We start from the raw sequence: 24621 nt of genomic DNA, 5'->3' as shown, positions 1-24621 counted from the left end.
TGCTCAGCAAGCTCCTCGTTTGAGTGAAGCGTCGTTCGCCAAGCCATTTTTTTCCAAATTCTGAAACAGGACAAAGTCACTGGGAGCCAAATTTGGCGAATGCAGTAGATGTTGCAATGTTTCGAACTTCAATTAAAACAATTTGGCAACGAAACCTCATCGTTCTTATTGCCCTAGGTTAGCAAACGTGCGGAAATTTATTTGACTAACAATTTTTCATGCAAAATCGATGCGACTGCACCTAGTGATATCCCTGTAGCCTCAACTATTTCGCGCACTTAAATTCTTCGATCATTCAAAATCATTCCCAGTGTTTTCAATCATTCTAGAGTAGACACTGCTACTGGTCGTCCCGATCGATGTTCCACATTTGTATATGAACGGCCTCGTTTGAACTCGTTTACTCAACTGTAAACTGTCGCAAACACAAAAGCAGTTGTTCCATAAACTGCATACAACTCGAATGTGATTGCTTTCGGCGTTAAACGGTTCAAATAAAAATGTTTATCACCTCTGGAAACTCCGTTATTGGAAACAAACTAAACGTAGATAACTTCAATCATCAATAGCAACGAAACTACGCGATGGATAGAGCCAAAATTTTGAAATTTTGGAATTTTGAATTTTTTGGAATTTGGAATATTGGATTTTGTGAAATATTGTGCTGCTTACGAACGAAATATTGTTTCAATTCTACGTGGGTAAACTCTTGGATTTTCTAAGGTCTTATCGAACGACCCTGCTTACGAATAGGGCCGGGCCAGACGTGATTACGGACGCGATCAAACGACGTGTGACTGACGGACGGACGCGGCTATTCCTGTCGCGCGGCTCGGTCAGCAAGCCGTTAAAGCGGGGCGATAATTCGGTATCGGAGTCGCCGGCTAGGGTAAACAAGAAGAGCAGTGTTTAGTAGTGGCGCCGTCTGTTTAGACGCTGGGACATATGGCTGAGGCGCCACCTGCGGGTGGTCGGCCGTCGCGGCGCTACCTGACTAGCGTCGCTGGCGTCCCGCCATGTCCACGCGGTCCAGCGTCCAACGCCGCCCCTCCCCGCAGCGCCGCTCCCACCTCCAGGCGTGTGAGACGTTGCGATGTCGACCTTGCTCTTGGAGTTTGCCGGTAATATTAGTTGGAAACACTAAAATAAATCAATGAAAGTAGAGACTATTGAAATGAAGTTGTAATACACTCGTTCCTTCAAAAACTACAGTTCAAAAATATTTCATTTAATTTATTTCCAATGTTATATCATTATGTAACTGACAAATAATACGCAATACAGTAATTAAATCCAAATTAAAATATGTCAGGAAATTTGTATTATCACTCTGTAAATGTCTAAGAACAATGTGGGATATTTCCGACTGTAACAGGAATAAATACTTTGTAAAAGAGATAGAAGTTATAAATCCACAATTAGCTGACAATTATGGAATAAATAAGGATATAGATATAACTAAATAAACATGTTTAATTAAGAGTTAATTGTAAATAACAAGCAATAAATAAAACATCCTGTAATAAATAAGAACATGAATACATATGACAAGCAATAAATAAACTTCAAGCTTATTGTTTGTTTTTAGGTTCACGGTTGAAGATTCCCCCAGTATTATGTAAAAAGTTAATTGGATAATTATTAGAACACACTTATACAGAGTTGTATTTTTATTTTACTACATATTATACGACAGCCCTCGATATCAATGACTTGAAACTTGGTATATTGGCACCCTTGCTCAATGGAAGCGTATTGATTTGGGAGACCAAAGAACTAATAAAAGTACAAATCAAATATTGTAAGGATGTTTTGAAGGAGACAGATATACTATAGTTGTTAAGAAAAGAGACTCAGCATCTTTAAGTTGAATGTTGAAACTGTAATTGGCCGTTACCAAAACCTATCACTTAAGAGCTGCAAAAATGTAATTCTGTCAGTCTGTCCATCTGCAAAATATCTCGAAAACATATGTCCTCTATACTTCATTTCTATATATGAAACATCCTGATCGATGAAGATGCCTGTCTTTCTACACGTTTTTACTGAGCTTTAGCGGACATTTATACATTGCTCTTACGGATAACATCAATTCAACAAAAATTAAAAACCGTTTAAAAAAATTTAAAAAGTCTTTTATTTTTTTACATCTAACATAGTAACACATGTGGTGAATTTAGTTTGGTGATTTGTTAGAAAGAATCTCGTTTCGGTGCTTTGATTGATTAAGTCCATTTTCATAACTGCATATAATATTATTTAATTGGGTATTAAATGGTTTTTTCTATTATGAAAGTAAGGGTACAGGTAGAGGACTGTTTTTTTATCATAAAGGGGGCCCTCTTAACCTGGGGACCAACGGCTTGAAGGTGACTTTCGAACCAGCACAAATCACTGGGGGGGGGGGGGCAAGGGGGCCTTTTTCCAAACACAGGATACAGGATCACTCAGCGGTCATCCATCAAAGGAGCAGCCACCCTAAATAAATTACATTCTCTTAGATTTTACTATTTTTTTGATATTTTGAAAAGATGCAGCATCTCTGTCCCAATATAATTCACCATTGCTTAGATCTGTGACAGCATCTCCACACGGTTAAACTTAACAGCATTTTGGAAAACACTTAGTTAATTAATCAATCTTCCAGGAGTAAAAGTAGAATACACTGTTTAAATTTTTATTACACGCATTAAATTCTCGGGTGATAAATTTTGCGCACGATTCATATTTTCTTTAGATGATACTTACTCGTGTAGTATTTATTTAGGAGGCATACAAGTACATACGTATGAAACAAAAGGCCAGAGAGATATTTGCCGAACTAACACATACAGGACTGTGGTTACTCACAGACATGGGTTCGTTTTGTCAACAAGTTGTCTTAATCATTAAAAATGCCTCGACGCCAAAAGCGTTAAAAGCACGCTTGAAATGCTTTTTGGCGTCCCAAGCATTTTACAGTGCTGACGAGTTTATGGCATACGACAAGATGACTGCACAGTCAATATACTGACAATCGGCACTGGAAGTGAGAAAATTGGCAGGAATTAATGTGGTATGAGTAAGAAGGGTACGTTTGACTGGGGTTTCGATGTGGTGTGAATGTTAAAAATTGTAAATTATCAAATACTACTTTGACTATACATTTTGTGATGTTTTCACAAAATAAACTATTTGATTTGGTTTGGTTTTGCATAACAAATAACGGTAAACTTTGTAGTTCATAAATATTAAATGTGGAATATTATATCGTAAATTATTTAATTTCTTTCAATCTGACATGAACGGAATTTAGGAAAATAAGTCAAAACTCATGGCAACAATATTTGAGTAAACACGAAAATAACTGCATTTACCTACTTTTCTGAGCACTTAATGAGCTAACCTGATTGAGTTTCATAATTATCAGGAATCACATCTCACAACCATCTTGGAGATAGTGAGATGGCTCTGAGGAGATTGACAGGAATGCCAGACAAAGACGGGCAATTTGTTCACTGTCCAGCTATCCAGTATCGCACTGAACACACTGAGACATCTCACACTTATCTCGGAGATAGTGAGATGGCTCTGAGGAGACGCCACCGACAGTGGTGATTGACAGGAATGCCAGCCAAAGACGGGTGATTTGTTCACTGCCTGGCTATCCACTATCGCACAGAACAGACTCCTTGGAGATAGTGAGATGGCTCTGAGGAGACGCCACCGACAGTGGTGATTGACAGGAATGCCAGCCAAAGACGGGCGATTTGTTCACTGCCCGTCTATCCACTATCGCACTGAACAGACTCCTTGGAGATAGTGAGATGGCTCTGAGGAGACGCCACCGACAGTGGTGATTGACAGGAATGCCAGCCAAAGACGGGCGATTTGTTCACTGCCTGGCTATCCACTATCGCACAGAACAGACTCCTTGGAGATAGTGAGATGGCTCTGAGGAGACGCCACCGACAGTGGTGATTGACAGGAATGCCAGCCAAAGACGGGCGATTTGTTCACTGCCCGTCTATCCACTATCGCACTGAACAGACTCCTTGGAGATAGTGAGATGACTCTTAGGAGACGCCACCGTCAGTGGTGATTGACAGGAATGCCAGCCAAAGACGGGCGATTTGTTCACTGCCCGTCTATCCACTATCGCACTGAACAGACTCCTTGGAGATAGTAAGATGACTCTTAGAAGACGCCACCGTCAGTGGTGATTGACAGGAATGCCAGCCAAAGACGGGCGATTTGTTCACTGCCTGGCTATCCACTATCGCACTGAACACACTGAGACATCTCACAGTGATCTACAAGATAGTGAGATGGCTCTTAGGAGACGCCACCGACAGCAGTGATTGACAGGAATGCCAGCCAAAGACGGGTGATTTGTTCACTGGCCGGCTATCCAGTATCGCACTGTAAAAGCCCCAGTGTTGTCTCTGCGGCGATGACGCAAGACGTGTCACGGCATGTCAGGGCATGTCATATCGGCGACATGTTTACACGCGGCGCCTCCACGTGCGACCGCGGACAGGCGGGGACGGGTCGCCCGGCAGATGTGTCCTCTCTCCGCGTTTGGCACGATGCTCGGCCGGTCCACTTCGGTCTCGACACCTTGTCACCTGTAGGGTCCGATAGCAGGGGTATAACTTTACACCCACGGCAGCACGTAGAGCTGAGTGTTAGGTGTCTTTACAACATTGCTTGATTCTACTGGGAAGCAGTTCTGCTGGCTAAGATTTTGAGACAACAGAAATATTAATAATTCATTCTCATGCAATTTATATTTACTCAATATCTCGAAAACTGTTCCAGATGCAATAACATTGTTTATAAACAAGTTTTAGGACATTTTACAAGCATTTCAGAATTCTCTTTATTTCTTTCTAGGTTCATAAATAATGGAGCTATGAACGTTTTTAAAGTTTGAACAGCCACCATGTTGAAACGAAATTGTGAACTAATCTGGTCTACGTACTTCGCCAAGATAGAGCAATTGTTTCAACTGTGACTTTCTTGGGACTGTTATTGTTTCCACAAGCCGCGGTATATAGCATATTCAGCACATAACTAACATTTTGAACAAAGGTGGTTTTGGGCTCTGGGATTCATGTTCAGTAAGTGTTACCGTGATGACAAAATTGCAATAGGCTGATTTTGTATCCCAAGTCCAACTAAATTGCTCCTAGATTAATCATCCACGACTTGATTTTGTTGTTAGCAAAGGAATTTAACGCATAGACTCTAAGACTGTTTCCATAAGTTCGCCATTTAGAATTACATTTACATCTTCATGTAGTCAAAGAATAGCACAAAATGTGAATGAGGAGTCCGTTTTGAGATATATTGCTACATTTAGAATTGTACGTAAGGAATGTACGTGGGAATTTCTGGGATATCCCACGTTTATAAAATCATCATCATTTATTTGCTAATTCAGGACTTCCTTAATAATATACTCCTTTCAAGTCGTAATATCTCAGAATGTAATGATTACTTAAAAGTAAATCACACACCACTAGGGTCAACCTAAGGCATACACGTTACACCTCTAAAAGGAACAAATATAGAAGAAACTGTATAATTAATTTTTGTTAAAAAATTCTAGAAATGCTTAACTGCAAAATACAATTTTTATAGTTTATTTCAAATTTTATTTTTTACTAATGCGTTTTTGTAATGACAACAGTGAGTGTTGAAGTTACAGTATTTATTATGGATGCCCTTATGTATAGGTAGATATGACGTAAGAGTGTCACTGTCATTGCGCAATAGTCTGAGACTGAGTTTGAGAATATACTCTTATAATTAATATGTATGACATACAACATGATATTTAGCTCTGAAAGAGTGCAACGATAATGGTTTTTATTGTATACTGTGGTGTATGCAGTTTATTTCTGGTTTCCACATATTGTTAAGGTCGTAAGAGCTCGCAGTTGAAAGTCGTTTTATGAAATGAAGTCCTGTTTTTAAGCCATAATCCTTTGCGACCAAAAGTTATTATTTTTTATATTACTTAAAATTATAATAATCTGAACTTGAATGGAATTTGTTTCAAACTTTTTAGATGTCAAAGCAGAAGGAGAAAAGCTAAAACCTTTTTAAGCCTGCTAAAACTAGCTGTAAAATCTAAAATTTGAGCAGAAGTCAGCCCTAAATTACTTCATAACTTTAATATTTATCCAAACCAAACTCTATTATTAGTACCAGTGCAGAAAATTACAGACATTTTGGAACTGAATTTCAATATGTGTTGATCTGACTGACGACTACAGCAATTGGTGTGTCTTCGTTCTTAAATTAAACGAATGTATTAAACATTATATAAAACTAGCAGTTACCCGCATCTTCGTAGGATTTAGACCTGCATGATCACTTCTGGTTCTAGTGAATTATATTTCCGACGCCAATACTGAGTTTGCCTTGTTACCACCGATCAAGAAAATGTCAAAAGTGTGTATTTAGGGCCATTGTAATTTACTTCGATCTTAGTACTTGTGCCACAGTTAATTTTGCCATGTTTCCCGATCAAGAAAATATATTTATATACATACACAGGTCTGAGAAGCCTACTTATGTTGCAAGACAACCAAGTTGGGTTTTAAAACGGTCTTTAAATGTACAGTAAAAGTTATATAGTAACTAGTATGTGCTTGATATCGGCATTACATTACTGACACATTAATAGGCTACTTGATAAAAGGTGCAGTTAAGAATATATTTTTATATACTCGAATATATATTCGCTCAACAGCTATTGCAGAACATGTTAAAATAAGAAGCGTTGTTATTATCAAGCTTACTCTATGCTTGAAGTACTATACATGTAAAGAAATTGAAAATAGAGGTTACATTAATTAAACATATGGTTGCTCTGTCATAACAAATGTTTACACAGAACAGTTGTTTACATGCTCTTTTGATTAATTATATGTTTTATGTAATGAAACCTAAGACACCAAGATGGGATTCATCGGAACTTTTGAGGCCTGTGGGACATAACCAGGAGGTATTTTTGAAATAAGTATATATATATATATATATACAGTATATATGTTAAAGATACCTTAAGAATGTCCATGTGAAATTTCAGTGCAATCAGTAAATCAGTTTTTACATGAACGAGAACACACATACAGACACCATTTGGTTGTTATAATATAATAGTATAGATTAAATCAAGAAGGGAGGGGGCCGACAAGCAGACGCTCCCACACACATTGTTGCCTTATGACGGCCCTGCTCACCGCATCATTGACACATTAAAGTATGTGTCGCAAATTGGTCAAACATCTATTCATTTGTTCTCCATTTTGGCTCCATTTGTTTTGGCTATTGGGGTGAATCATTACAGCGGCTATTAAGCCATTTTAAAACCAGTTAATATCAAATCATTACATCGCAGTGGTGCAAACAAATTAATGAAACTGTCGACCAGAGCGGCTTTCAACCTTCGGAGTGACGAGATACGCCCAGGGGCGGAGACCATTTCTGTGCACATTAATGAAAAATTATCATAGTTGGGACTCCGCCGGGCCCAAGGTCTGTACCGCCCCTTTCCTGGCCGTGGAGAGGACGTCCACCCACCTCCGTCTGTGCGGGGTGGTTCTGGAGGGTCGTGCTTGGCCGAGATCCATCCGTCCATCACCGGTCAAGAAGCAAAGTCACTTCCTGCGATTTGATGAATTAAGCAAGGCTTGGCACGTGGGTAGTAGTGACACCACCTTGAATGGCCGCCTCTTGCACTGTAGAATCTCTTGCAAAATATCCAAGTGAATAAGGCACGATTAAAATACATCAAGGCTTATAAATAATAATAACTCTTTCCTTTGTTTGACGTTTGTTTTTAACGATGGAAGGACTGTCTAAAAAACGGGACTTTTCAGGATTTGCCATCGTTCAGTGATACAAAAAATCAGTAACACTACGTTTCGAGATTGCAATCTGAACTCTTCTTCAGGTGAAGAACTGGAAACAGTCAGTCGTAGGTGGTTGGTCGGCGGATGCAGACCTAATGTGACCTGCATTCTGTAGTTCAGTTTTAACAATTAGTGTTGTGTTTTAGTGCATGTTTCAAACTTAGTGAAGTTGACACACAACATTGTGGTTCTTATTCCTGACTTATAAGTGTCACTCCAACGCTCTGGTATGATTTGTTTATTTTAACTTGGTTAGTTATTTACCTGAAGAAGAGATCAGATTGCAAATAGCGAAACGTAGTGTTATTGATGTTTTGGATCACTGAATGAGATGGAAAATGTCCAGATAAAGCCTGTTTCCTTAAATAACTCTTTATTGTGTCAAAAATCTCCTACAACTAATTTTGAATTACATCGGCTCATCATAAACTTATCATGAAATAAACCCCATTTGTCTCCAAAATGTGATTCGATAGAGGTTTGATTTTTGTTGCCAGTCATGTATTTGATCTCTATAGAAAGCCTACTGATCAGCCTAACACCAATCTCACATACTAAGGAGCTTCTCTTCCTTAGTACCCATGAACAACTTCCTGCTTTCGATTCAGCCGTGCACAGATTTCATAAAATCTGAGATTGGATTTGGGCTAAAATATCCAAAACCGCTACCGCATGTCCAGGTTGTATACATCCAACAATTACGTGCAGATGTATCCAGGAGATTGTGAAATGTCCTCTGGACTGCATACAATAGCAAATGGCTAGGTACATCATGCGATGCGTTACTACTAATCTTTCCCACGCAAAAATAAATATCTTCCCCCCCCCCCCCCCCGAGGATTGTTGAACGAATTAGAATGCTTGAGACAAGACCTTACTCCTTAACACATCTACTCGTTGCCCGGTCGTTCCACCTTAACCGCGAGACGGATTTTTCTTGGACACCGCTGATCCAAAGGTGTAAACAATTGTGGTCGGACTGAGCTGCACAACTATTAATAAAGTTACAAGGGCGAGGTTTCACTAATATTCGAAACTAAATGTCCAACTTCCACAACCAAAAGAACGGAAATGTCGTATAGTAAATTGATTATAATTTATGAGTACTATTTGATATATTGCAGTAATGTACGGAGGAATAATGAGGGGAATAAATAGTAACCTTGCGAACTCGTATTCAAAAGTGAATATATTTTTATTGTACCGTACTTTAAAAAAAATGGAAATGCAGTCACGGGACTGACCGACAGAAGTGAGTACTTCTTATAACGGGCTGTGAATAAATATCTTGAAAAAGTACGTTGTAAATTATTAAATGGTTATTTTTACATTTTTAAATGATATGAGACACTCAATTCTTTAACATAAAACATTTTTATATTTTTTATTAATTTTATACGTATTTCTGCCATATCTTTTTCATTTCGTATATTACAATGATCACTGAGTTCTAAATATTAAAGCAATGTATATTTATACATTTTCTTATACATCTTTTGTATTAGTTTCTACAATTTGGCCAGTATTATTTTCACTACAATCTCGTATTTCCGAAATAAATATATCACTTTCATTGTCATTAAACTTAAAAAAATTCAATTATGAGTTTATAATAACTGAATAAGAAATACAAATTCTGGAACAAAACCTTTCTCAATATCTAGTACACACAGCATCTATTGTTTTTCCATATCTTGTTGTACTTATGTTTTTATCGTTTGACATTGTTAAATTTAATTTATCTTTTGAAAAGTCAATTAATGGTTTGACGTTTCTTCAGAAAACTTTGTATTTAAATCTGTTTTTACGTAATTTATTCTTTAAGTGAATTTAAGGTAAGGCCCAATCTAGTTGAGTAAAGGTCACAATTATAGTAAAAAAAGACAATTTTCTTCCATGAAATAAATTATACAACGGTTTTCTTAGCTACAAAAGATCTAATCAATTTATTTTACTCCTTTTTTAAATCTCGTCAGGACAAAAGTATTAGTTAACTGGAATAGGAATTAATATTAACCGCGCTGAAATTATTTAGAATACGATGAGCTCTAAATACTGATATTAGTAATTGATGCAGTAAGTTAATCAATTTTACGTTGGATTCATTGTAAATAAATTACTAGTCCGTATATATCAAACCAATCCATAGCTCGCCAAAAGAAGTAGTCACTTCAATAAGGAGCGACAGTAACATCTCATTAGCACGCCTGGATAGCCACTGAACAGAGAAATGCCCAGCCTGACATCACAATGGCCACGATAGTTCCACCCCTATCGGCTACAGAGCGAACAAGTGTGACGCTGTATTTCGTGACGAGAAACGAAAATTTTCCCAGGTGCAAAACATATTCGTACATCCATAGCCTAGCAAAAGAAGTAGTCACTTCAAACATTTGTATATGCAATATAATAAATGTAATTATTATATTGAAATGTAGTGAAATTTTTATTTTTTTTTTTTTTAATATTTTACACTTAAAATAACAGTTTATCGACTGACCTACAGTGTGTACATTCCGACATATTGTCATTCACAGTGGAATAGCTATCGAATGGAATTATAACTTCCACTAAGTATTATAATGAAACCTCAAAGCATAATCGAGGAGAACGATATGGGATTTTGGCTGAGCGTTAGCGAACATTTTTACGTTAGTTTTATGGGTAGGAATGATGGCAACGGAAAGTTGCAGAATAAATAATTCGTGAACAATATGAGTACAATCGTATGCCATTTTAATGTGTGATGTATTAAGATATATATTGCAAAAAAATGAGCTATAACCATGAAATGTTGAAAGCAATCTTAGCAAAGCCTGTTACGCGACTTATGGTGTAGCGTACTCCTACCTTATTTTTACTTGACGCCCGTGGCACGTTATGTACGTATAAACTAAAAATATAAAAACGGTTGTATCTTAACATCATTTTTCAGACGATGTTGGTTTTTTGTTAGGAGATCCTTTGTTGTAATCGGTGTAGAAGTAACAGTACAGTAGAAGTAGTTAAAGTAAAAATAAGTAAAGTAACAGTTGAATAACTGTAGAGTAAACGTTGAGTAATAGTAAGTAAAGCAAAAGTGAGGTAAATGTAAGAAAACTAAAAGTATTATATTTATTAAAATCTAATACATTGCGAGATAATAGATTCGAATTTTTATCTCTATCGACACTTTAATAGTTTCATATTGTAATAATTAACTTCTATTCCAGATGAGTGACACGTCTCGAACTGACGACTCAGCGCCTAGTCTCTCAGCGTACCCACCAGCTTTTGTCAGTCTCATTACCACTTTTATAAAAAGGTAAGCTTTTGAGTATCATTTATATCTGGTACCCTAAGACTCCCGAGATATTGAAAGTATATTTAATGTGTACCAGAGAGAATCGAGTCTGATAAACACCGCCACCCGGCCAGCGCGGTTATTTAACAGCGAACAAATGAGAGTAGGCCATACCTCGAGGTGTCATCAAGTACAAGGCGATGATATTGAAACAAAAAGGGTGAAAGAAAAACAGAACCTGCCGTTACAAATAGTGCCGGCCGTGGAGAGAGCCGTGGACAATTAGTCAAAATGACAACGAGAACGAGATGGAGCGCCGAGGGCCGGTCATTAGAGGGCCGTCGATAAATGAGGTGGGAGGACGAAAAGTTGGGCGTGGGGATTGCGGCCGGGCCTGGCCTATCGTTCATCTGGAACACCTCGGAATGTCCGTCCCAGCTCTGTACGGGTTATGGACCGACTAATAGCCTCGGTCTTGTCTCATGTCGTCGGGACTACCGTAGGGTTCGGTACTGGAGCCGGGCCTCTTTCGTTAAAATGTCATCGGGACTACCGTAGGATTCAGTATTAGAGCCGGTCCTCTTTCTTTAAAATTTCATCGGGACTACCGTAAGGTTCAGTATTAGAGCCGGTCCTCTTTCGTTAAAATGCTATCGGGACTACCATAGGGTTCAGTACTAGAGCCGGCCCTCTTTCGTCAAAACTGACGATTGTAGTAGAAGAGAGCATCTCTCATTTCAGTTGTAGGACTGTTACTCATCTAAGCCATCTCGCAATGGACACCCCCAATACGTCTGTTAAGAGCTTTAGAACGACTAATAACTCAGCCTTGTCTTTTTTACTATGGACTACCACAAGTATCGTTGCTGGAACCATTGTTTTTCCCTTCGGTCTACGACAGTGTGCCTTTTCATGATTGTAGATTGGGAATTTCTGTCTCAGTGCTGTACTACTTGTAGGAAGAATAACAAGACAGCCGTATCAACGTCAATTACGTCATCTCATCTTTTTATGTTGTAGCCTCCATTTCATCTAATTCCACGTTTGCTCACATTATCGGTATCGAAAAGTCCTAATCATAATTATTCTAAGTAGCTAACATGTAAGGTATTTAGAATATGAAGAACTCTGCGCCCTGAAAATACCAGATTTTGTGGGAAACCATTGTGCACAAAGATAAACTATGTCGTTATTTTTAAACCAGTATTTCTGAGACAGAACAAGGCTCATTACTTGGCCACTCTCGTGGTGTCTAGACCACTTATCACAAAATCTCCACTCACTACCTGAATATCAGTAACCTAGAGATCGGGGATTTCTTTTTAAGACCTATAACAAATTGTCCATCTAATCAGTAGATCAACAGGTCAATCATGATGGACAGAATGTAAAGTGAACGTTAATTCAAATAAAAAGGAGATAAAGCGTTCCTACTAGCCAGGACACTACTGGTCAAAGATCTCTAAAGAAGTATTAACACCAACTCGTTTATTACACCAACCAAGTTTATTTGTTGCGAATTTACAGGTTGAACCATATTATTACCGCATCTAAGGCTTTGCTGTACTTTCATTCTAGTGCAGGCCTTTGCTACAATAACTCCTTGGAGTAAATTATTTGCATAAGTTCTCGCTATGTAAATGTTTTTATGTCTATAAAACAACCTTAAAAATCAAATCAGTTCCCAAACCAGTGCCATTACAGACTACTCATAATACTTGCAGCCACCACACAGAATAAAATCCTCCTAGAATGTCCAACAACACCCCACCACGTTTTAATTTATACAGTTTTCTAAATATCTCTCTTTCAGTTAAGTACTTGTTTTCCTGAAATATCCATGAATCTTTTTGGTGTCATTCTCATTTTCTTTTCTTTGTCAAGCCTTGCCCCCTTCTTTATGACTGTAGGTTTAAAGGTCTATAATTTCTTATTAACCTGGGAACCTTGTTTTGCTTCTTTCAGAAAGCCCTACTAAATTAGTTCCAACAGCGTACATTGTACTTTCAACAGCCTTCTCACAACCACTCATGCCATCAAAATCTGATGCTTTCCTACCCTACATCTTTTAGAGCTTCTACGGTAAAGTCATGCTTATATCTTCCAACTCTTTTTATGGTCATTCCGGTTCTTAAATCTCTTTGTGTCTTTGTATAATGGTTCTCCATTGCACTCTATTAGAACCCCGTGAGCCATCGCTTTCAGAATTTCCATGATGGGTCTCTTTTTCTTCCGTCACTCCCAATAGTACAAATCATTTTCCATCTTCGTCTAGATCGTTTCTCTACCACGTAGCCATACACATTTATTACAACTCATCTAGGAATATCTGTCTAACATCGTATTTTCTTCTTCCTTCTGCCGGTGTTGAGAAAGTTTTCACCATCTTCACTCTTACCCCTGTCTGATAAAATTTTCAAACTCCATTAAATTCAGGTTATAATTTTTGAAAATCCGTTCAAAACAGTTCACATGTGAAACACCACACACTTTCTTTACACTGTTCACTAAATGTGTTTCCTTATTTCCATCACTACCCGCCTATAATGACTCGATGCTTTTTTTTCTAGCTAAATACCTTTCCTATTGCATGTTTCCTGTTCCAATGTTATATCATTGTTCAGCATGCCTAACCACCGTCTAAAGGGCCAAAAACGTTCAATATTCTCTTCTACATTCTACGGCATTACTTCATTTTTGACTTTCAAATCTGTTTCTTCTCTTATTACTCCTTCATATACTAGATCTTGTAATGTAATATCCACCTCATAAGACTGCCTAGTATTCTGATAATATAAACCAAATCTGGTAGAAGATCGGTCAGGCAGTATGAGGTATTGACTGGCGGTAATAATTGTCTCTCAATTACTTAAAATTTTCAAATTAAAACAACGTCAATTCAGCGCCTCCCCCTCCCATTCTAAAAAGGCATTTACTTATTGCTAACATCGCAATTTATGTTCTATTTTATGCTCCTATCCACCTGATATCTTAACTGTACTGCCTCACAGCATGTGGTCTGTACATAATAAGGTCATCAAGCTCTCTTCCTGATAAATACTTCAAAAGGTCATAATTTTCAATTTTTCCTCTAATAATTGTTCATTATTCTATTCTAACCTCAAGTATCAACAGCAATCAACTTGACATATTCAATTACCAAATACTTTTCTACGGGCAACTGTTATATTCTTGATCTCTCACACATTTTGAACACCTTTGTATTCCCTATCATCAAAATCTCTGAGAATAAACGTTGGCGGATTATGAGGTGTTTAATTTCTATTAATTTGATTACTTTCCTCAGAGGATTGTGACGTTTCCTCATTGACATCAATACTTCTCTTTGGATTGAGTTTCTGTACGACTTGTGAATTATAATTTCTCAATGTTCATGACTGTTTCTTCTTTGAAAGTATCCTTTTCTCAATGCAGAGGCTATGTCCTAATTAAGTGATACTACAATATCGTTAAGGACACTGAATAATATCGTAACTGTAATCTCCCTTGAAAAATCATTATTAACTGTGTAGTATAACTATATAAATATTCAGTTAGAAGACTGTTAACAACACTTTAAAAATACTTTGCTAAACTTTTACACTTTTTCCAAATCTTAAAAAATTAAGTAGGTACCTAATAAATAGGTTTATTATTTGACAATTTATACTGAATATACATCATAAGCAATTGTTACCAGGTAATTGCATTTGTAACTATTTATAAGTTCTAAGACACTAAAATCATAGTTTATGAAGTGAAACAAATACGTAATTGATACAAGATTCTGTATATAATTTTAAACATTAGCCCCATGTTAAAAGCGGAGTCTCATAAGTCCGGTCAATAGCTGAATAGCTTTCCCTGTTAATAAATTCAGACTATCTCAATTTAATAACTCACTCTTCTGCCTTGCCCTAAAATAATTTAATCCTCTCACTCAGTCTATTAGAGATAAAAATAGCTTTACATTATTTAAAAGACCATTTTAAAGAGCTTTTTATACTCTATATTTAAGAGGCCCTCGAGGAGGTCCAGCAGATCGCACAATCGCTGTCTTAAAAATGTCGGTCGATTTATTTTTTTCACTGTGTTTGCATAAACGTTATACTAGGATTCAATTCAATTTAAAATGATAACAACAAATTAACGTCCTTTGGGGTTAAGAATTCCCGATCGAGTAGTTAGTTATCTATAGGTAAATTAGTAGAGCTACGCTCTGACCTCTGAATGTCAGCAGAGCAGGTAGGTATCTTACTACTGAGTTGGTCCATTACCAAAGTCCGCGAGCCGACACACAGACTCGCCGGGTAGAAACCACGCTTCGGCCGTTAGCCGTACACGATCTCTTTGCCGGATATTTAATTATCGACCACAAATAGATTGACCCTGTCGGTGCCTCCCCTTTTTTAATTTGGTCCGGTCCGGTCCGGGCAGCGTGAACGTGCGCATGCTCTGCTCAGCGTCCGATCCCACCTGTCCGATAGCTCATCATCATCAGCCACAGCTCTGCTGCGCAGGCGCGAGCAACGCGCAGGCGCGGTGCTGAACCTCGTTAGTCGCTACGAACCACCCATCATTGTCAGCCCCGCTGTCAGTAGAGTCCGCTCTCTTTTGTCTCTTCGTTCTGCGCTGCACAACTTGTGTCCTTGTCTACTAGTCATAGAATTGACTGTTGGGCGCGCTTCGTGGTTCTTAAAAATACACCAATTATTGTTGTTTGATTGGATTGGCTCCTTTCGTAAATCAACAAAAGGTGACTTACGAAAGGAGTCAATAATAATTTTAATTGTACGAGTATATACCTAAGTACGTTTTGTTAGTGAATTAACATTTCCAGCGTTTGAATATCAAGGTCCGTGTTTTAAGTTAACAAAGCGTAAGCATTGAAACTTAAAACTTAAATTACTCCTCCAACTCTCTCGAACTGAAGCAAGCATACTAATGGCAGTAAATTGACTTAAAATTGGAAGACACCATGATATTTTATCTATAAAAATCGCCCTTACATTAGGTTCCTGAGATTTTAAAGACTGCAGAAGTGGAATTTTCAGACTAATTGTAGAGTGGAAAATCAAGGTTAAAAATCAGTGCCAAAATTTTTCATCAGAGCGTCGTTGCATTGTAGTGCCTTAGCTTACCGGATATTATTTAAACACTGCTATGAATCATAATTTAATGAAAGAAATGTGGATATATATCTTGTTGAAAGATATTTCGAGAAAGATTTCACCTATGGACTTTACATTTTGCAGGAACATTTTCTTCATGGACAAGAATCAGATTCTTGATGGTGAAGCCCCAACCACGGAGTTTAACTGAGCGTGATTGTAGGCTGACACAAATTCTCTTTTGCCCGCCGGGTATACGTAAAAAATTCTTTTCACGAGACATGTCAAGAATGAAATGCGCTATAGACTTGTAATTGTTCATGCTACCTCCGCGAAGCCTGATGCGCGACTTGTGTGTGGCGTATTCCTACTTTTTTCAATAATTGGAACAGTATATTAGTTTGTCAAAAAGTTGAATTCAAGACTTCGTGCTGAAGCATGTTGGTGGAGATGCCATTCTTGATGGTTTCTGTAGCTCTTAGACCAAAGACGTACCAGAAATCCATACAATAGGATCTTTCCTAATCGATAGGGTGCACCACTGGTGAATTTCACAACTGAAACGAAGCATTTTACAGAGCATCTACCGAAATTTATTATGCAGCCTTACCAAAGCCTCATGCTCGACAAGTGGTGTAACGTATTCCTTCCTTGTAAGATAATTGGAGCAACGCTTGTTGTCAGCATTGTCAAGAATTTGAATCAAAGATCTATGCTGAAGCACATTGGGTGAAGATGCCGTCGTTAATGTCCAGCAGGTCTTAGATCCAGACACAATTTCACTACTGGATTCGAGTACGCCAAGATACAAAGCCGTATATGAAAACCGTACAATAGGGACTTTCCCAATCGAGAGGCTGCACCGCTGGCGAGTTTCACAACACAAACGAAGCGTTTGACAGAGCGTCGACCGCGGCTGAAAGCACTCGAGCCGGGACGAGGTCGGAGCTATTAAAATCAAATTAATGTGCAATTAATATCAGTCACACTGCGAGATAATGGCGGTAGTGAGTGCGAGAGGTAGGCGGGACAGTTCCGCTACTACCGGCCACCGTCCGGCCCGTCACCCTCTGCAGCCGGTCATTTGTCATGACAAATCATCTGCGCGACCGGCAACACCAGGGGAGTTCATTTGGAACGGTTCAAACTTTAAATGTCTAATCCTCTTACACTCTGAGCATCAGGTTTTTCAGGAAGTAAATGTTGTGCAGATTTCGTACCAGTAGTGTTATTGGCTGAACGTTAGCAAAGCTTATCGCTGGAGGGGTTGAGAATGAATATTTTTAGATTGAACAAATCATCAGAGCTACCGGCAACACCCGAGAAGTTTATTTGGAACGGTACAAATTATAATTGTCTAATCCTCTTACGCTCTGAACACCAAGTTTTTTTTAAGTTTATTTTTTGTGGATTTTTCTTGTCAGCAGTGTTATTGGCTGAGCGTTAGCAAAGCCTATCATTCGTGGGGTTGAAAAATGTCATTTCTGTATGTAGTCCCATACGATACCCCAAGAAGGAACTGGCTTATAGACTTAATATTGTGCATGACCCTTCATTTCTATATGAAGAACACTGAATTCGTTAATGGTTCATATCACTCCATAGGCATTTGGCTTGGACGTTAGTGAATATTTTTCAGATAGAAAAATTTCATCTAAGCGAACGGTAACACCCGAGGAGTTCATTTGGAGCGGTTCAAATTTTAATTGTCTAATCCTCTTACGCTCTGAGCATCAATATTTCAGGAAGTAAATTTTGTGCAGATTTCTTGCAGTAGTGTTATTGGCTGAGCGTTAGCAAAGCCTATCACTCGAGGGGTTGAAGGATTTAATTTCTGTATGTATTACCGCACGACTCTGAAGAAAGGATTGACCTATAGACTTGATATTGTATCAATGGTTCGTGTCACTCCATGGCATGTGGCTGAGCGTTAGCGAATATTTTACATTAGACAAATCATCTGCGCCACTGGCAACACCTGAGGAGTTCATTTGGAGTATTTAAAATATCTAACCCTTCCTTTGTCCTGAGCACCAAATTGTTCACAACTAACTTTTTTGCTGTTTTATTGTCACCAGTGTTACTGGCTGAACGTTAGCAAAGTTTATCACTCGAGGAACTCGAAAATTTAATTTATTTTTCCTTGCCTGTATGTACTCGCACGATATCTAGAAAACCAACTGAACTATTGAAATTTTGAGTGAAGCTTCATTTCAGTGTAGGATACATCGAGTTCGATGATGGTGCTTGCCACTTCATGGAATTAAAATTAGCTAAAAGCTCAGTAGTTAACAGTTACATGTTTTTTTGTTTTTTTTTTTAATTTCCATTACATTTTACCCACAGTTTCAAATATGTCTTGTATCCAAAACTAAGTTAAGTATAAAGTATTATAATTTTAAGGATGTTAACATGCAAATTACTGATTACTTTTTCTATATTTAATTTTTTTCAGTCTGTACAAAATAAGGGGTTTTCCTTTATTTCAACATTATTTACAGAAAAAACCTATGTGTAAAATATAAAAAAAACATATGATAAAATAGAATAAAATTTTAAACTAACTGTAAAGACCAAATAATTTTAATAAGATAGTTGAACATGCAGTAAAAGAAAATCATCATATAAATTTTGAATCATCTAGTGTAGTGTTTAAAGAATCTTCCTGGACTAAAAGAAATAAAATGGAAAGTGCATGTATGACAGTTTTAAAAGATAATAATTGTATTTCCCAACCTTCCGTATATTTCAGTGATATTTTTATACCATTAGTGAAAGATGAAATCCATTCCAAAATTATGAATTACAAACCATATTTTTCTACATAATTCTTTTATAATTTATTAGTTTTTTATCTTTACAGTTAGTTTTAAATTTTATTCTATTTTATCATATATTTCAACATTGTTCAGTGCTAAAGAATTAATCTACTTTTTTATCAAACTAAACGCTGTAGACTTTTAAAATTTGAAGTCATAATTTACAAAATGCAGTGTAAGAGAGAAAACTCAAGAATCAAAATATAACGTAATTTTTTTTATAGTCGGTGTTTATTTTTAACAACACTGATTTTTTGTTCGTATTGATAATATTGTAAATTTAGTGGACATTAAAATGTACTTTCAATCAATAAAAGTATATAATTTTCCTTTTGCGACTGCTTTATAAAACAATTTTCGTAAGCTTTCAAATAGCCAGTCTTTAGGCTAAAAAGTATTATTTAATTTTAACAAGGATGCAGATTATATAAAGACAAACAGTCAATATAATATGACCGATGTAAATAACAATTCTTTTGTTTTTTTTTTTTTTTAATTATCGTATTCTTCTCATCAGTAACTTCTAAAAAAGAACCTTAGATTCCAAACACCCACGGAAGTGAAAAATATGTAGTGGAAAACATTAATGCATTAAATCTCTAATAACTCAATTAATACATAAGCGAAAGACAATCTTAATAACAAACCCAACAAATACGAATCGTAAAATTACAATTATTATCGCTATTATGAGTGATTTATGATAATTTCCAAGCGTAGCCTTCTTAGGGAGTGCTTATAATAATAGTTTCGTACGAAGTATTGAAATTCTATCTGGGCTATCCATCTCACAAACACTCGTTGTAGTGTCAGTATTTTTGTTTTTCTTTAGAGTATTCCTTATATTGATGTATTTATTTTATCGGACTCATGATTTCCGTTATAATAAACCGGTATTAATAACAGAGTTTAATAGAAGGACCCAACAGAATATAACGGCATTGCAGGTTAAGTTAATGTCCCATCTTGATATTATGCAACCAACCTATCGAACATGGTCATTTACTGTACTGGTCATATGATTAATTTACCAATACACTCTGCTCATCTGCAAATCTGTTTATTCACAGTTTTTTGGCGATAATCTTACACCAATGTAAAAACGCCAATTTTTTGAAACTTTGCTTGCATTTGTGATCTGTTGGTCCTAAAAAATCAATAGATGTGCCTAACTACATAATTTAAATTATTTAATTAGTGTGTATCAAGAGTTTTTGAATACATTGACAGGTATACAGTGTCACGATTCGGGTTCACAATAGTCATTAAAAAACTCGGTTTGGAATTTATATTTGATCGATGTAAAAAGTAAAATCTCATTGGATGTTAAAACCACGTAGATAAAAATGCTTTTGAGAGGTGGCTTAAATCCTGTTACACTTAGAGAGTTATGGTGTACTCCATTATATTTATGTAGGAAAGGGATTTCAGAGGTCCTAAATTTGAGGGTTCATGGGGTGATACAGTTTTTTCCCATGCAATTGCAATCTAGGATCCATGTTTTTCGAATAGTAATTTTGGTGCAACCGAATCCAAGACAAATAAATATTTATCAAATGCAGATTCCTGGTGAAGGGGGGAATAATATACGTTCTGAAATTCTCTTTCCACTACCCTTCTGAAATCAAAAGTACATTTTACTCCACGACAGTGGAGTAAAACACATTCATGGAGTGACACAGCAGAGTAAGGGTAAAAACAATCTTTGAGTAAGGGATGACAGTCGGGCGATAAGTGAAACAGGCAATGATCAGCAGAATCCACGCCACGGCGCTGGGGAGTATGATAATCCCCAGTATAGTAGGCCGCGGTTTAATATGTATTGATATGTGCGGACTGTCGGCCGAGGGTGGGAGAGAAGAGAAGTTAATGACACGGTCAAAGACATCAATCCGAGGTCCGATAGCGATAGACAAACAGAAGAATCACTCATCGGACAGCAGTGCGCCGCGCCGGGCCGTCCGGCTCGAATAACAATTACACTGAGTTACAGTTGAGGAGTACTCGTCTAGTGCTGCCCTACCGCCCGCTACGAGGGGCCCCGCTAATGTTGTTGATATAGAGAAAACCTGTTATTATTGAAGTACTATTCTTTTGGTGGCCTACGAATTAATGTGTTTCACGGGGAAAAATGTTTCGTTTCGCGTCACGGAACGTCACGCATCAAGCAGCATGATCGCTCTGTAGCCGCTAGGGAGGTACTACCGCGGCCATTTTTATGTCAGTGCGTTTCTCCGTTTAGTCCAGTGGCTATCCAGACGTGCTATAGTGCAAGTGAGAGGTTACTGTTGCTCGTTGTTGAAATAACTACTTCTTTTGGCGGAATACGTATGTATGTTTTGCACGGGGGAAATCGTTCATTCCACGTCACGGAACGTCACGCATTTCGCATGTTCGCTTTGTAGCCACTAGGGGCGGGACTATTAAATCCACTGTGATGTCAGTGCGTTTCGTCGTTCAGTCCAGTGGCTATCCAGGCGTGCTATGGTGCTAGTGAGAGATTACTGTCGCTCCTTGTTGATGTGACTACTTCTTTTGGTGGGATACGGATGTATGTTTTAAGCAGATGAAAAACTTTCATTTCGCGTCACGGAACGTCACGCATCACGCATTTTCGCTCTGTAGCCGCTGGAGGTGGGGCTATCGCGGCTTTTTTTAAGTCAATGCGTTTCTCCGTTCAATCCAGTAGCTATCCAGGCGTGCTATATGGTGCTTACTGCCGCGTCTTATTGAAGTGACTACTTCGTTTGGCGAACTATGAATGCATGTTTTTTTTGGGGGGGGATAGGAATTTTGTTTTTAGAGAGACTAGTTTGATATTAATCTAAAAGGATTATGAATAAATTGCGTAATTATCTTACTGGAAGAGTAGAGTAATTTGGAATTTTAAAATGTACGCCACAAGACGTGTTCAATGGAGTTCAATGCTCAATTTCAAGTTTATATATGGCTCATTTCATTCCTGGCAGGTGGAACGACATACAATCACACGGATAGATTGATTGATTACACCTCTCGGCAAACAAAAGAGACATTGAGTCAGCCTACTGAACAACAGGCTTCAATAATCCTCAGCCAAAGTCCATGTTAGGACATGCACTATCATAGAACTAATTCTTATCTATGTAGAAATGAAGTTTATAGCAATATTCCAAATGTACAGATAAAAGTGTTTAGAGATATATTGATATATGGTACATTCACATTTGTATTCAAGTTGCATTTCATATCAGCGTTTAAATCAAATAAATTCTACACACCAAGTCACCATATATTGAGGTTGTATGTGTTAGAATAGATAAGCTACATCTTTTTTTGTGTGTCACTTGTTAACATATCTCATAAGTGTATTGACTTTGCTTTCAAATTTATTTATTTTTATATTTTTTCGTTGCCCATAAGACCAATTTAAAATATTCGCTAATGCTCAGCCAAATCTCATGGAGCAACAAACACCATAATCAAACTCATTGTTCCTCTCATAGAATAAAGCTTTATGCACAATATCAAGTCTAAATTTCAATTAGTTTTCGAGATTTCATGCGGATAGACAGATAGACAGAAATTAAATGTCTGATTCGCTCAGCCAAACATGATTCTAAACTAATTATAATAAATCAACTACAACTAACTATTAAGTATTTATAATTGTAAAAAAATTACTGGGATTTTGGGTCCAATTAAAAAATAGCATACCCATAACAGAAATGTAAAAATATTGACTAATGTTTAACCAAATCCTACATATACCATCATCAAACCTAGTGTTTCTCATACAGAAATGAAGCTTCAAACAAAAATACAAATAGTCTGTGGGTCAGTTTGTTTTCGAGATATTATGGGGTCAGAGAGAAATTAAATCTCTCTGCTCCACGAGTGATAGACTTCGCTAACGCTCAGCAAAGAAATGCTGGGTGAAAATAAACCTTCATCTTTTAGATCTATAACGCCTGTATGGGATAAACGTACTTCATGGAGCGTACAGCAGTCTTACATCATAGGCTTGCGCCAAGATTGCCTTCCATGCCTTTCAGGGATGATAAGCGTTATCGTAGTCCATGGAAGATTAAAGACCCACCAAACCAAGAGTTGTTGACCCACCAACCCAAGAGTTGTTGACCCACCAACCCAAGAGTTGTTGGACGCATACTCGTAGACCTAACACAGACTGCCTTCCGATTAAGATCGATTTCGTTAATTGTATCCAATTCAGTAATCTTTAATGCATATATTATGTAATTTCCATACTAAATTACAGAAAATTTGTCCAAACACGGTGAACATACGGAATAGAAAAAAACGATATACCTTCCTATATGCCAAGTCCTATATTAGACTCATCATTCCACTAAGTTCTTTAATATATCTCTATTTATGCCATATATATATATATATATATATATATATATATATATATATATATATATATATATATATAGTCATTTTCTGTAGTTTTTCATTCTGACAAAATATTTCCTAAAATAATATAAATGCAACGAAAATAAAATTTCAGCTTTAGTACATTATGATACCAGTAATTTCTAACAGCAGCAAGGGACCAAGAAGCATAATAAATAAAAAATACCACTTTTTGGGTCCTCAGTGCCAGATGGGCTAAATTTTCGAATAAAATTCTATTTTGTAATTGTTTACGATTTTTAAACAACAAAAAACCGGACAAGTAGTACACACTGGCCAACAGTCTCCCGGCGGAGTAAATTCATCCAGGACTATTAGATGAAAGTTAGTTTTATGTATCCTTTACTAACTTGTTTACTGATCTATGTGAGCTTGTTTCTCATATTGTTATAATGATAATACTAAGGTAGCAATAGAGGGAAGAGTGATTCAGTATAAATGATGAGTTCAGCGCCACGCAGTCACAGACGACTCTTGGAATCTGAAGTCCATGTTAGTCTGAAGAGATCCTATACCGTAGATGACGAAGAAGCTCAAAACGAACCCTTTACATTGTTTCGACATTAGAGACATCTAGACTACAAAATCAAGTCTAATCTAGATGAACAAGTGTCCTCATTATCTCATCAGGTGCACAGTTGAGTGCACTACGATATTTTTGGCACGATACCAAAAGCACAGCGAATCAACGGATTATTCCACACATAATGTGCCTATTGTGGGAAGGGTTGATTCGGTAAAACCTGTGTTCAGATCCATTTCACCTCCTACTTAGTAACCATTCCTACTACAACTAAATTATATGTAGAAAGCTCGGAGGCTCCATCGTGCGAAGAGGTTAACTTGAGTTGCTTCGGCACCGACTTTTGTGGGTGTCTTCAGACTGTCGTGGACTCCAGATTCCAGGGTGTCTGATGCCGCACTAAGCGGAAGGTGAAATGAAAGCTGGACTCAACATTCTCAATTAAGTGTAATGAATGTAATGAGCCAGTTTTCATAGAGAAACCCAGATTAATTTCTACTAATGATTACTCCTACTGTGTAGGAAGACTGACTGCTGGAGATCCAATTATTCTGTAAAA

The 24621-nt window shown here is 37.3% G+C and overlaps 1 protein-coding gene across 4 annotated transcripts in view; it reads left to right on the top strand.

Moving 5' to 3' along the window:
- The first annotated feature begins 924 nt into the window (after positions 1 to 924).
- Positions 925 to 24621, top strand: part of LOC124365788 (myosin heavy chain, striated muscle-like) — a 654015-nt gene continuing 630318 nt past the window's right edge. The window contains exons 1-2 of one of the 4 annotated variants that reach the window (XM_046821808.1): positions 925 to 1121; positions 11120 to 11211. In XM_046821808.1, coding sequence (XP_046677764.1) covers positions 1017 to 1121; positions 11120 to 11211 — 197 coding nt within the window. In that variant the 5' untranslated portion in view covers positions 925 to 1016. Of the gene's footprint in view, positions 1122 to 6894; positions 6998 to 11119; positions 11212 to 24621 lie in introns of those variants that run through there. The other 3 variants (XM_046821805.1, XM_046821806.1, XM_046821807.1) reach the window with 3 other exon arrangements.

This window comes from Homalodisca vitripennis, chromosome 7 (assembly GCF_021130785.1).
Source record: "Homalodisca vitripennis isolate AUS2020 chromosome 7, UT_GWSS_2.1, whole genome shotgun sequence".
Taxonomy (NCBI): domain Eukaryota; kingdom Metazoa; phylum Arthropoda; class Insecta; order Hemiptera; family Cicadellidae; genus Homalodisca; species Homalodisca vitripennis.
Note: the sequence above shows the minus strand (reverse complement) of the source record. Positions and strands in the feature narration are given on the sequence as shown.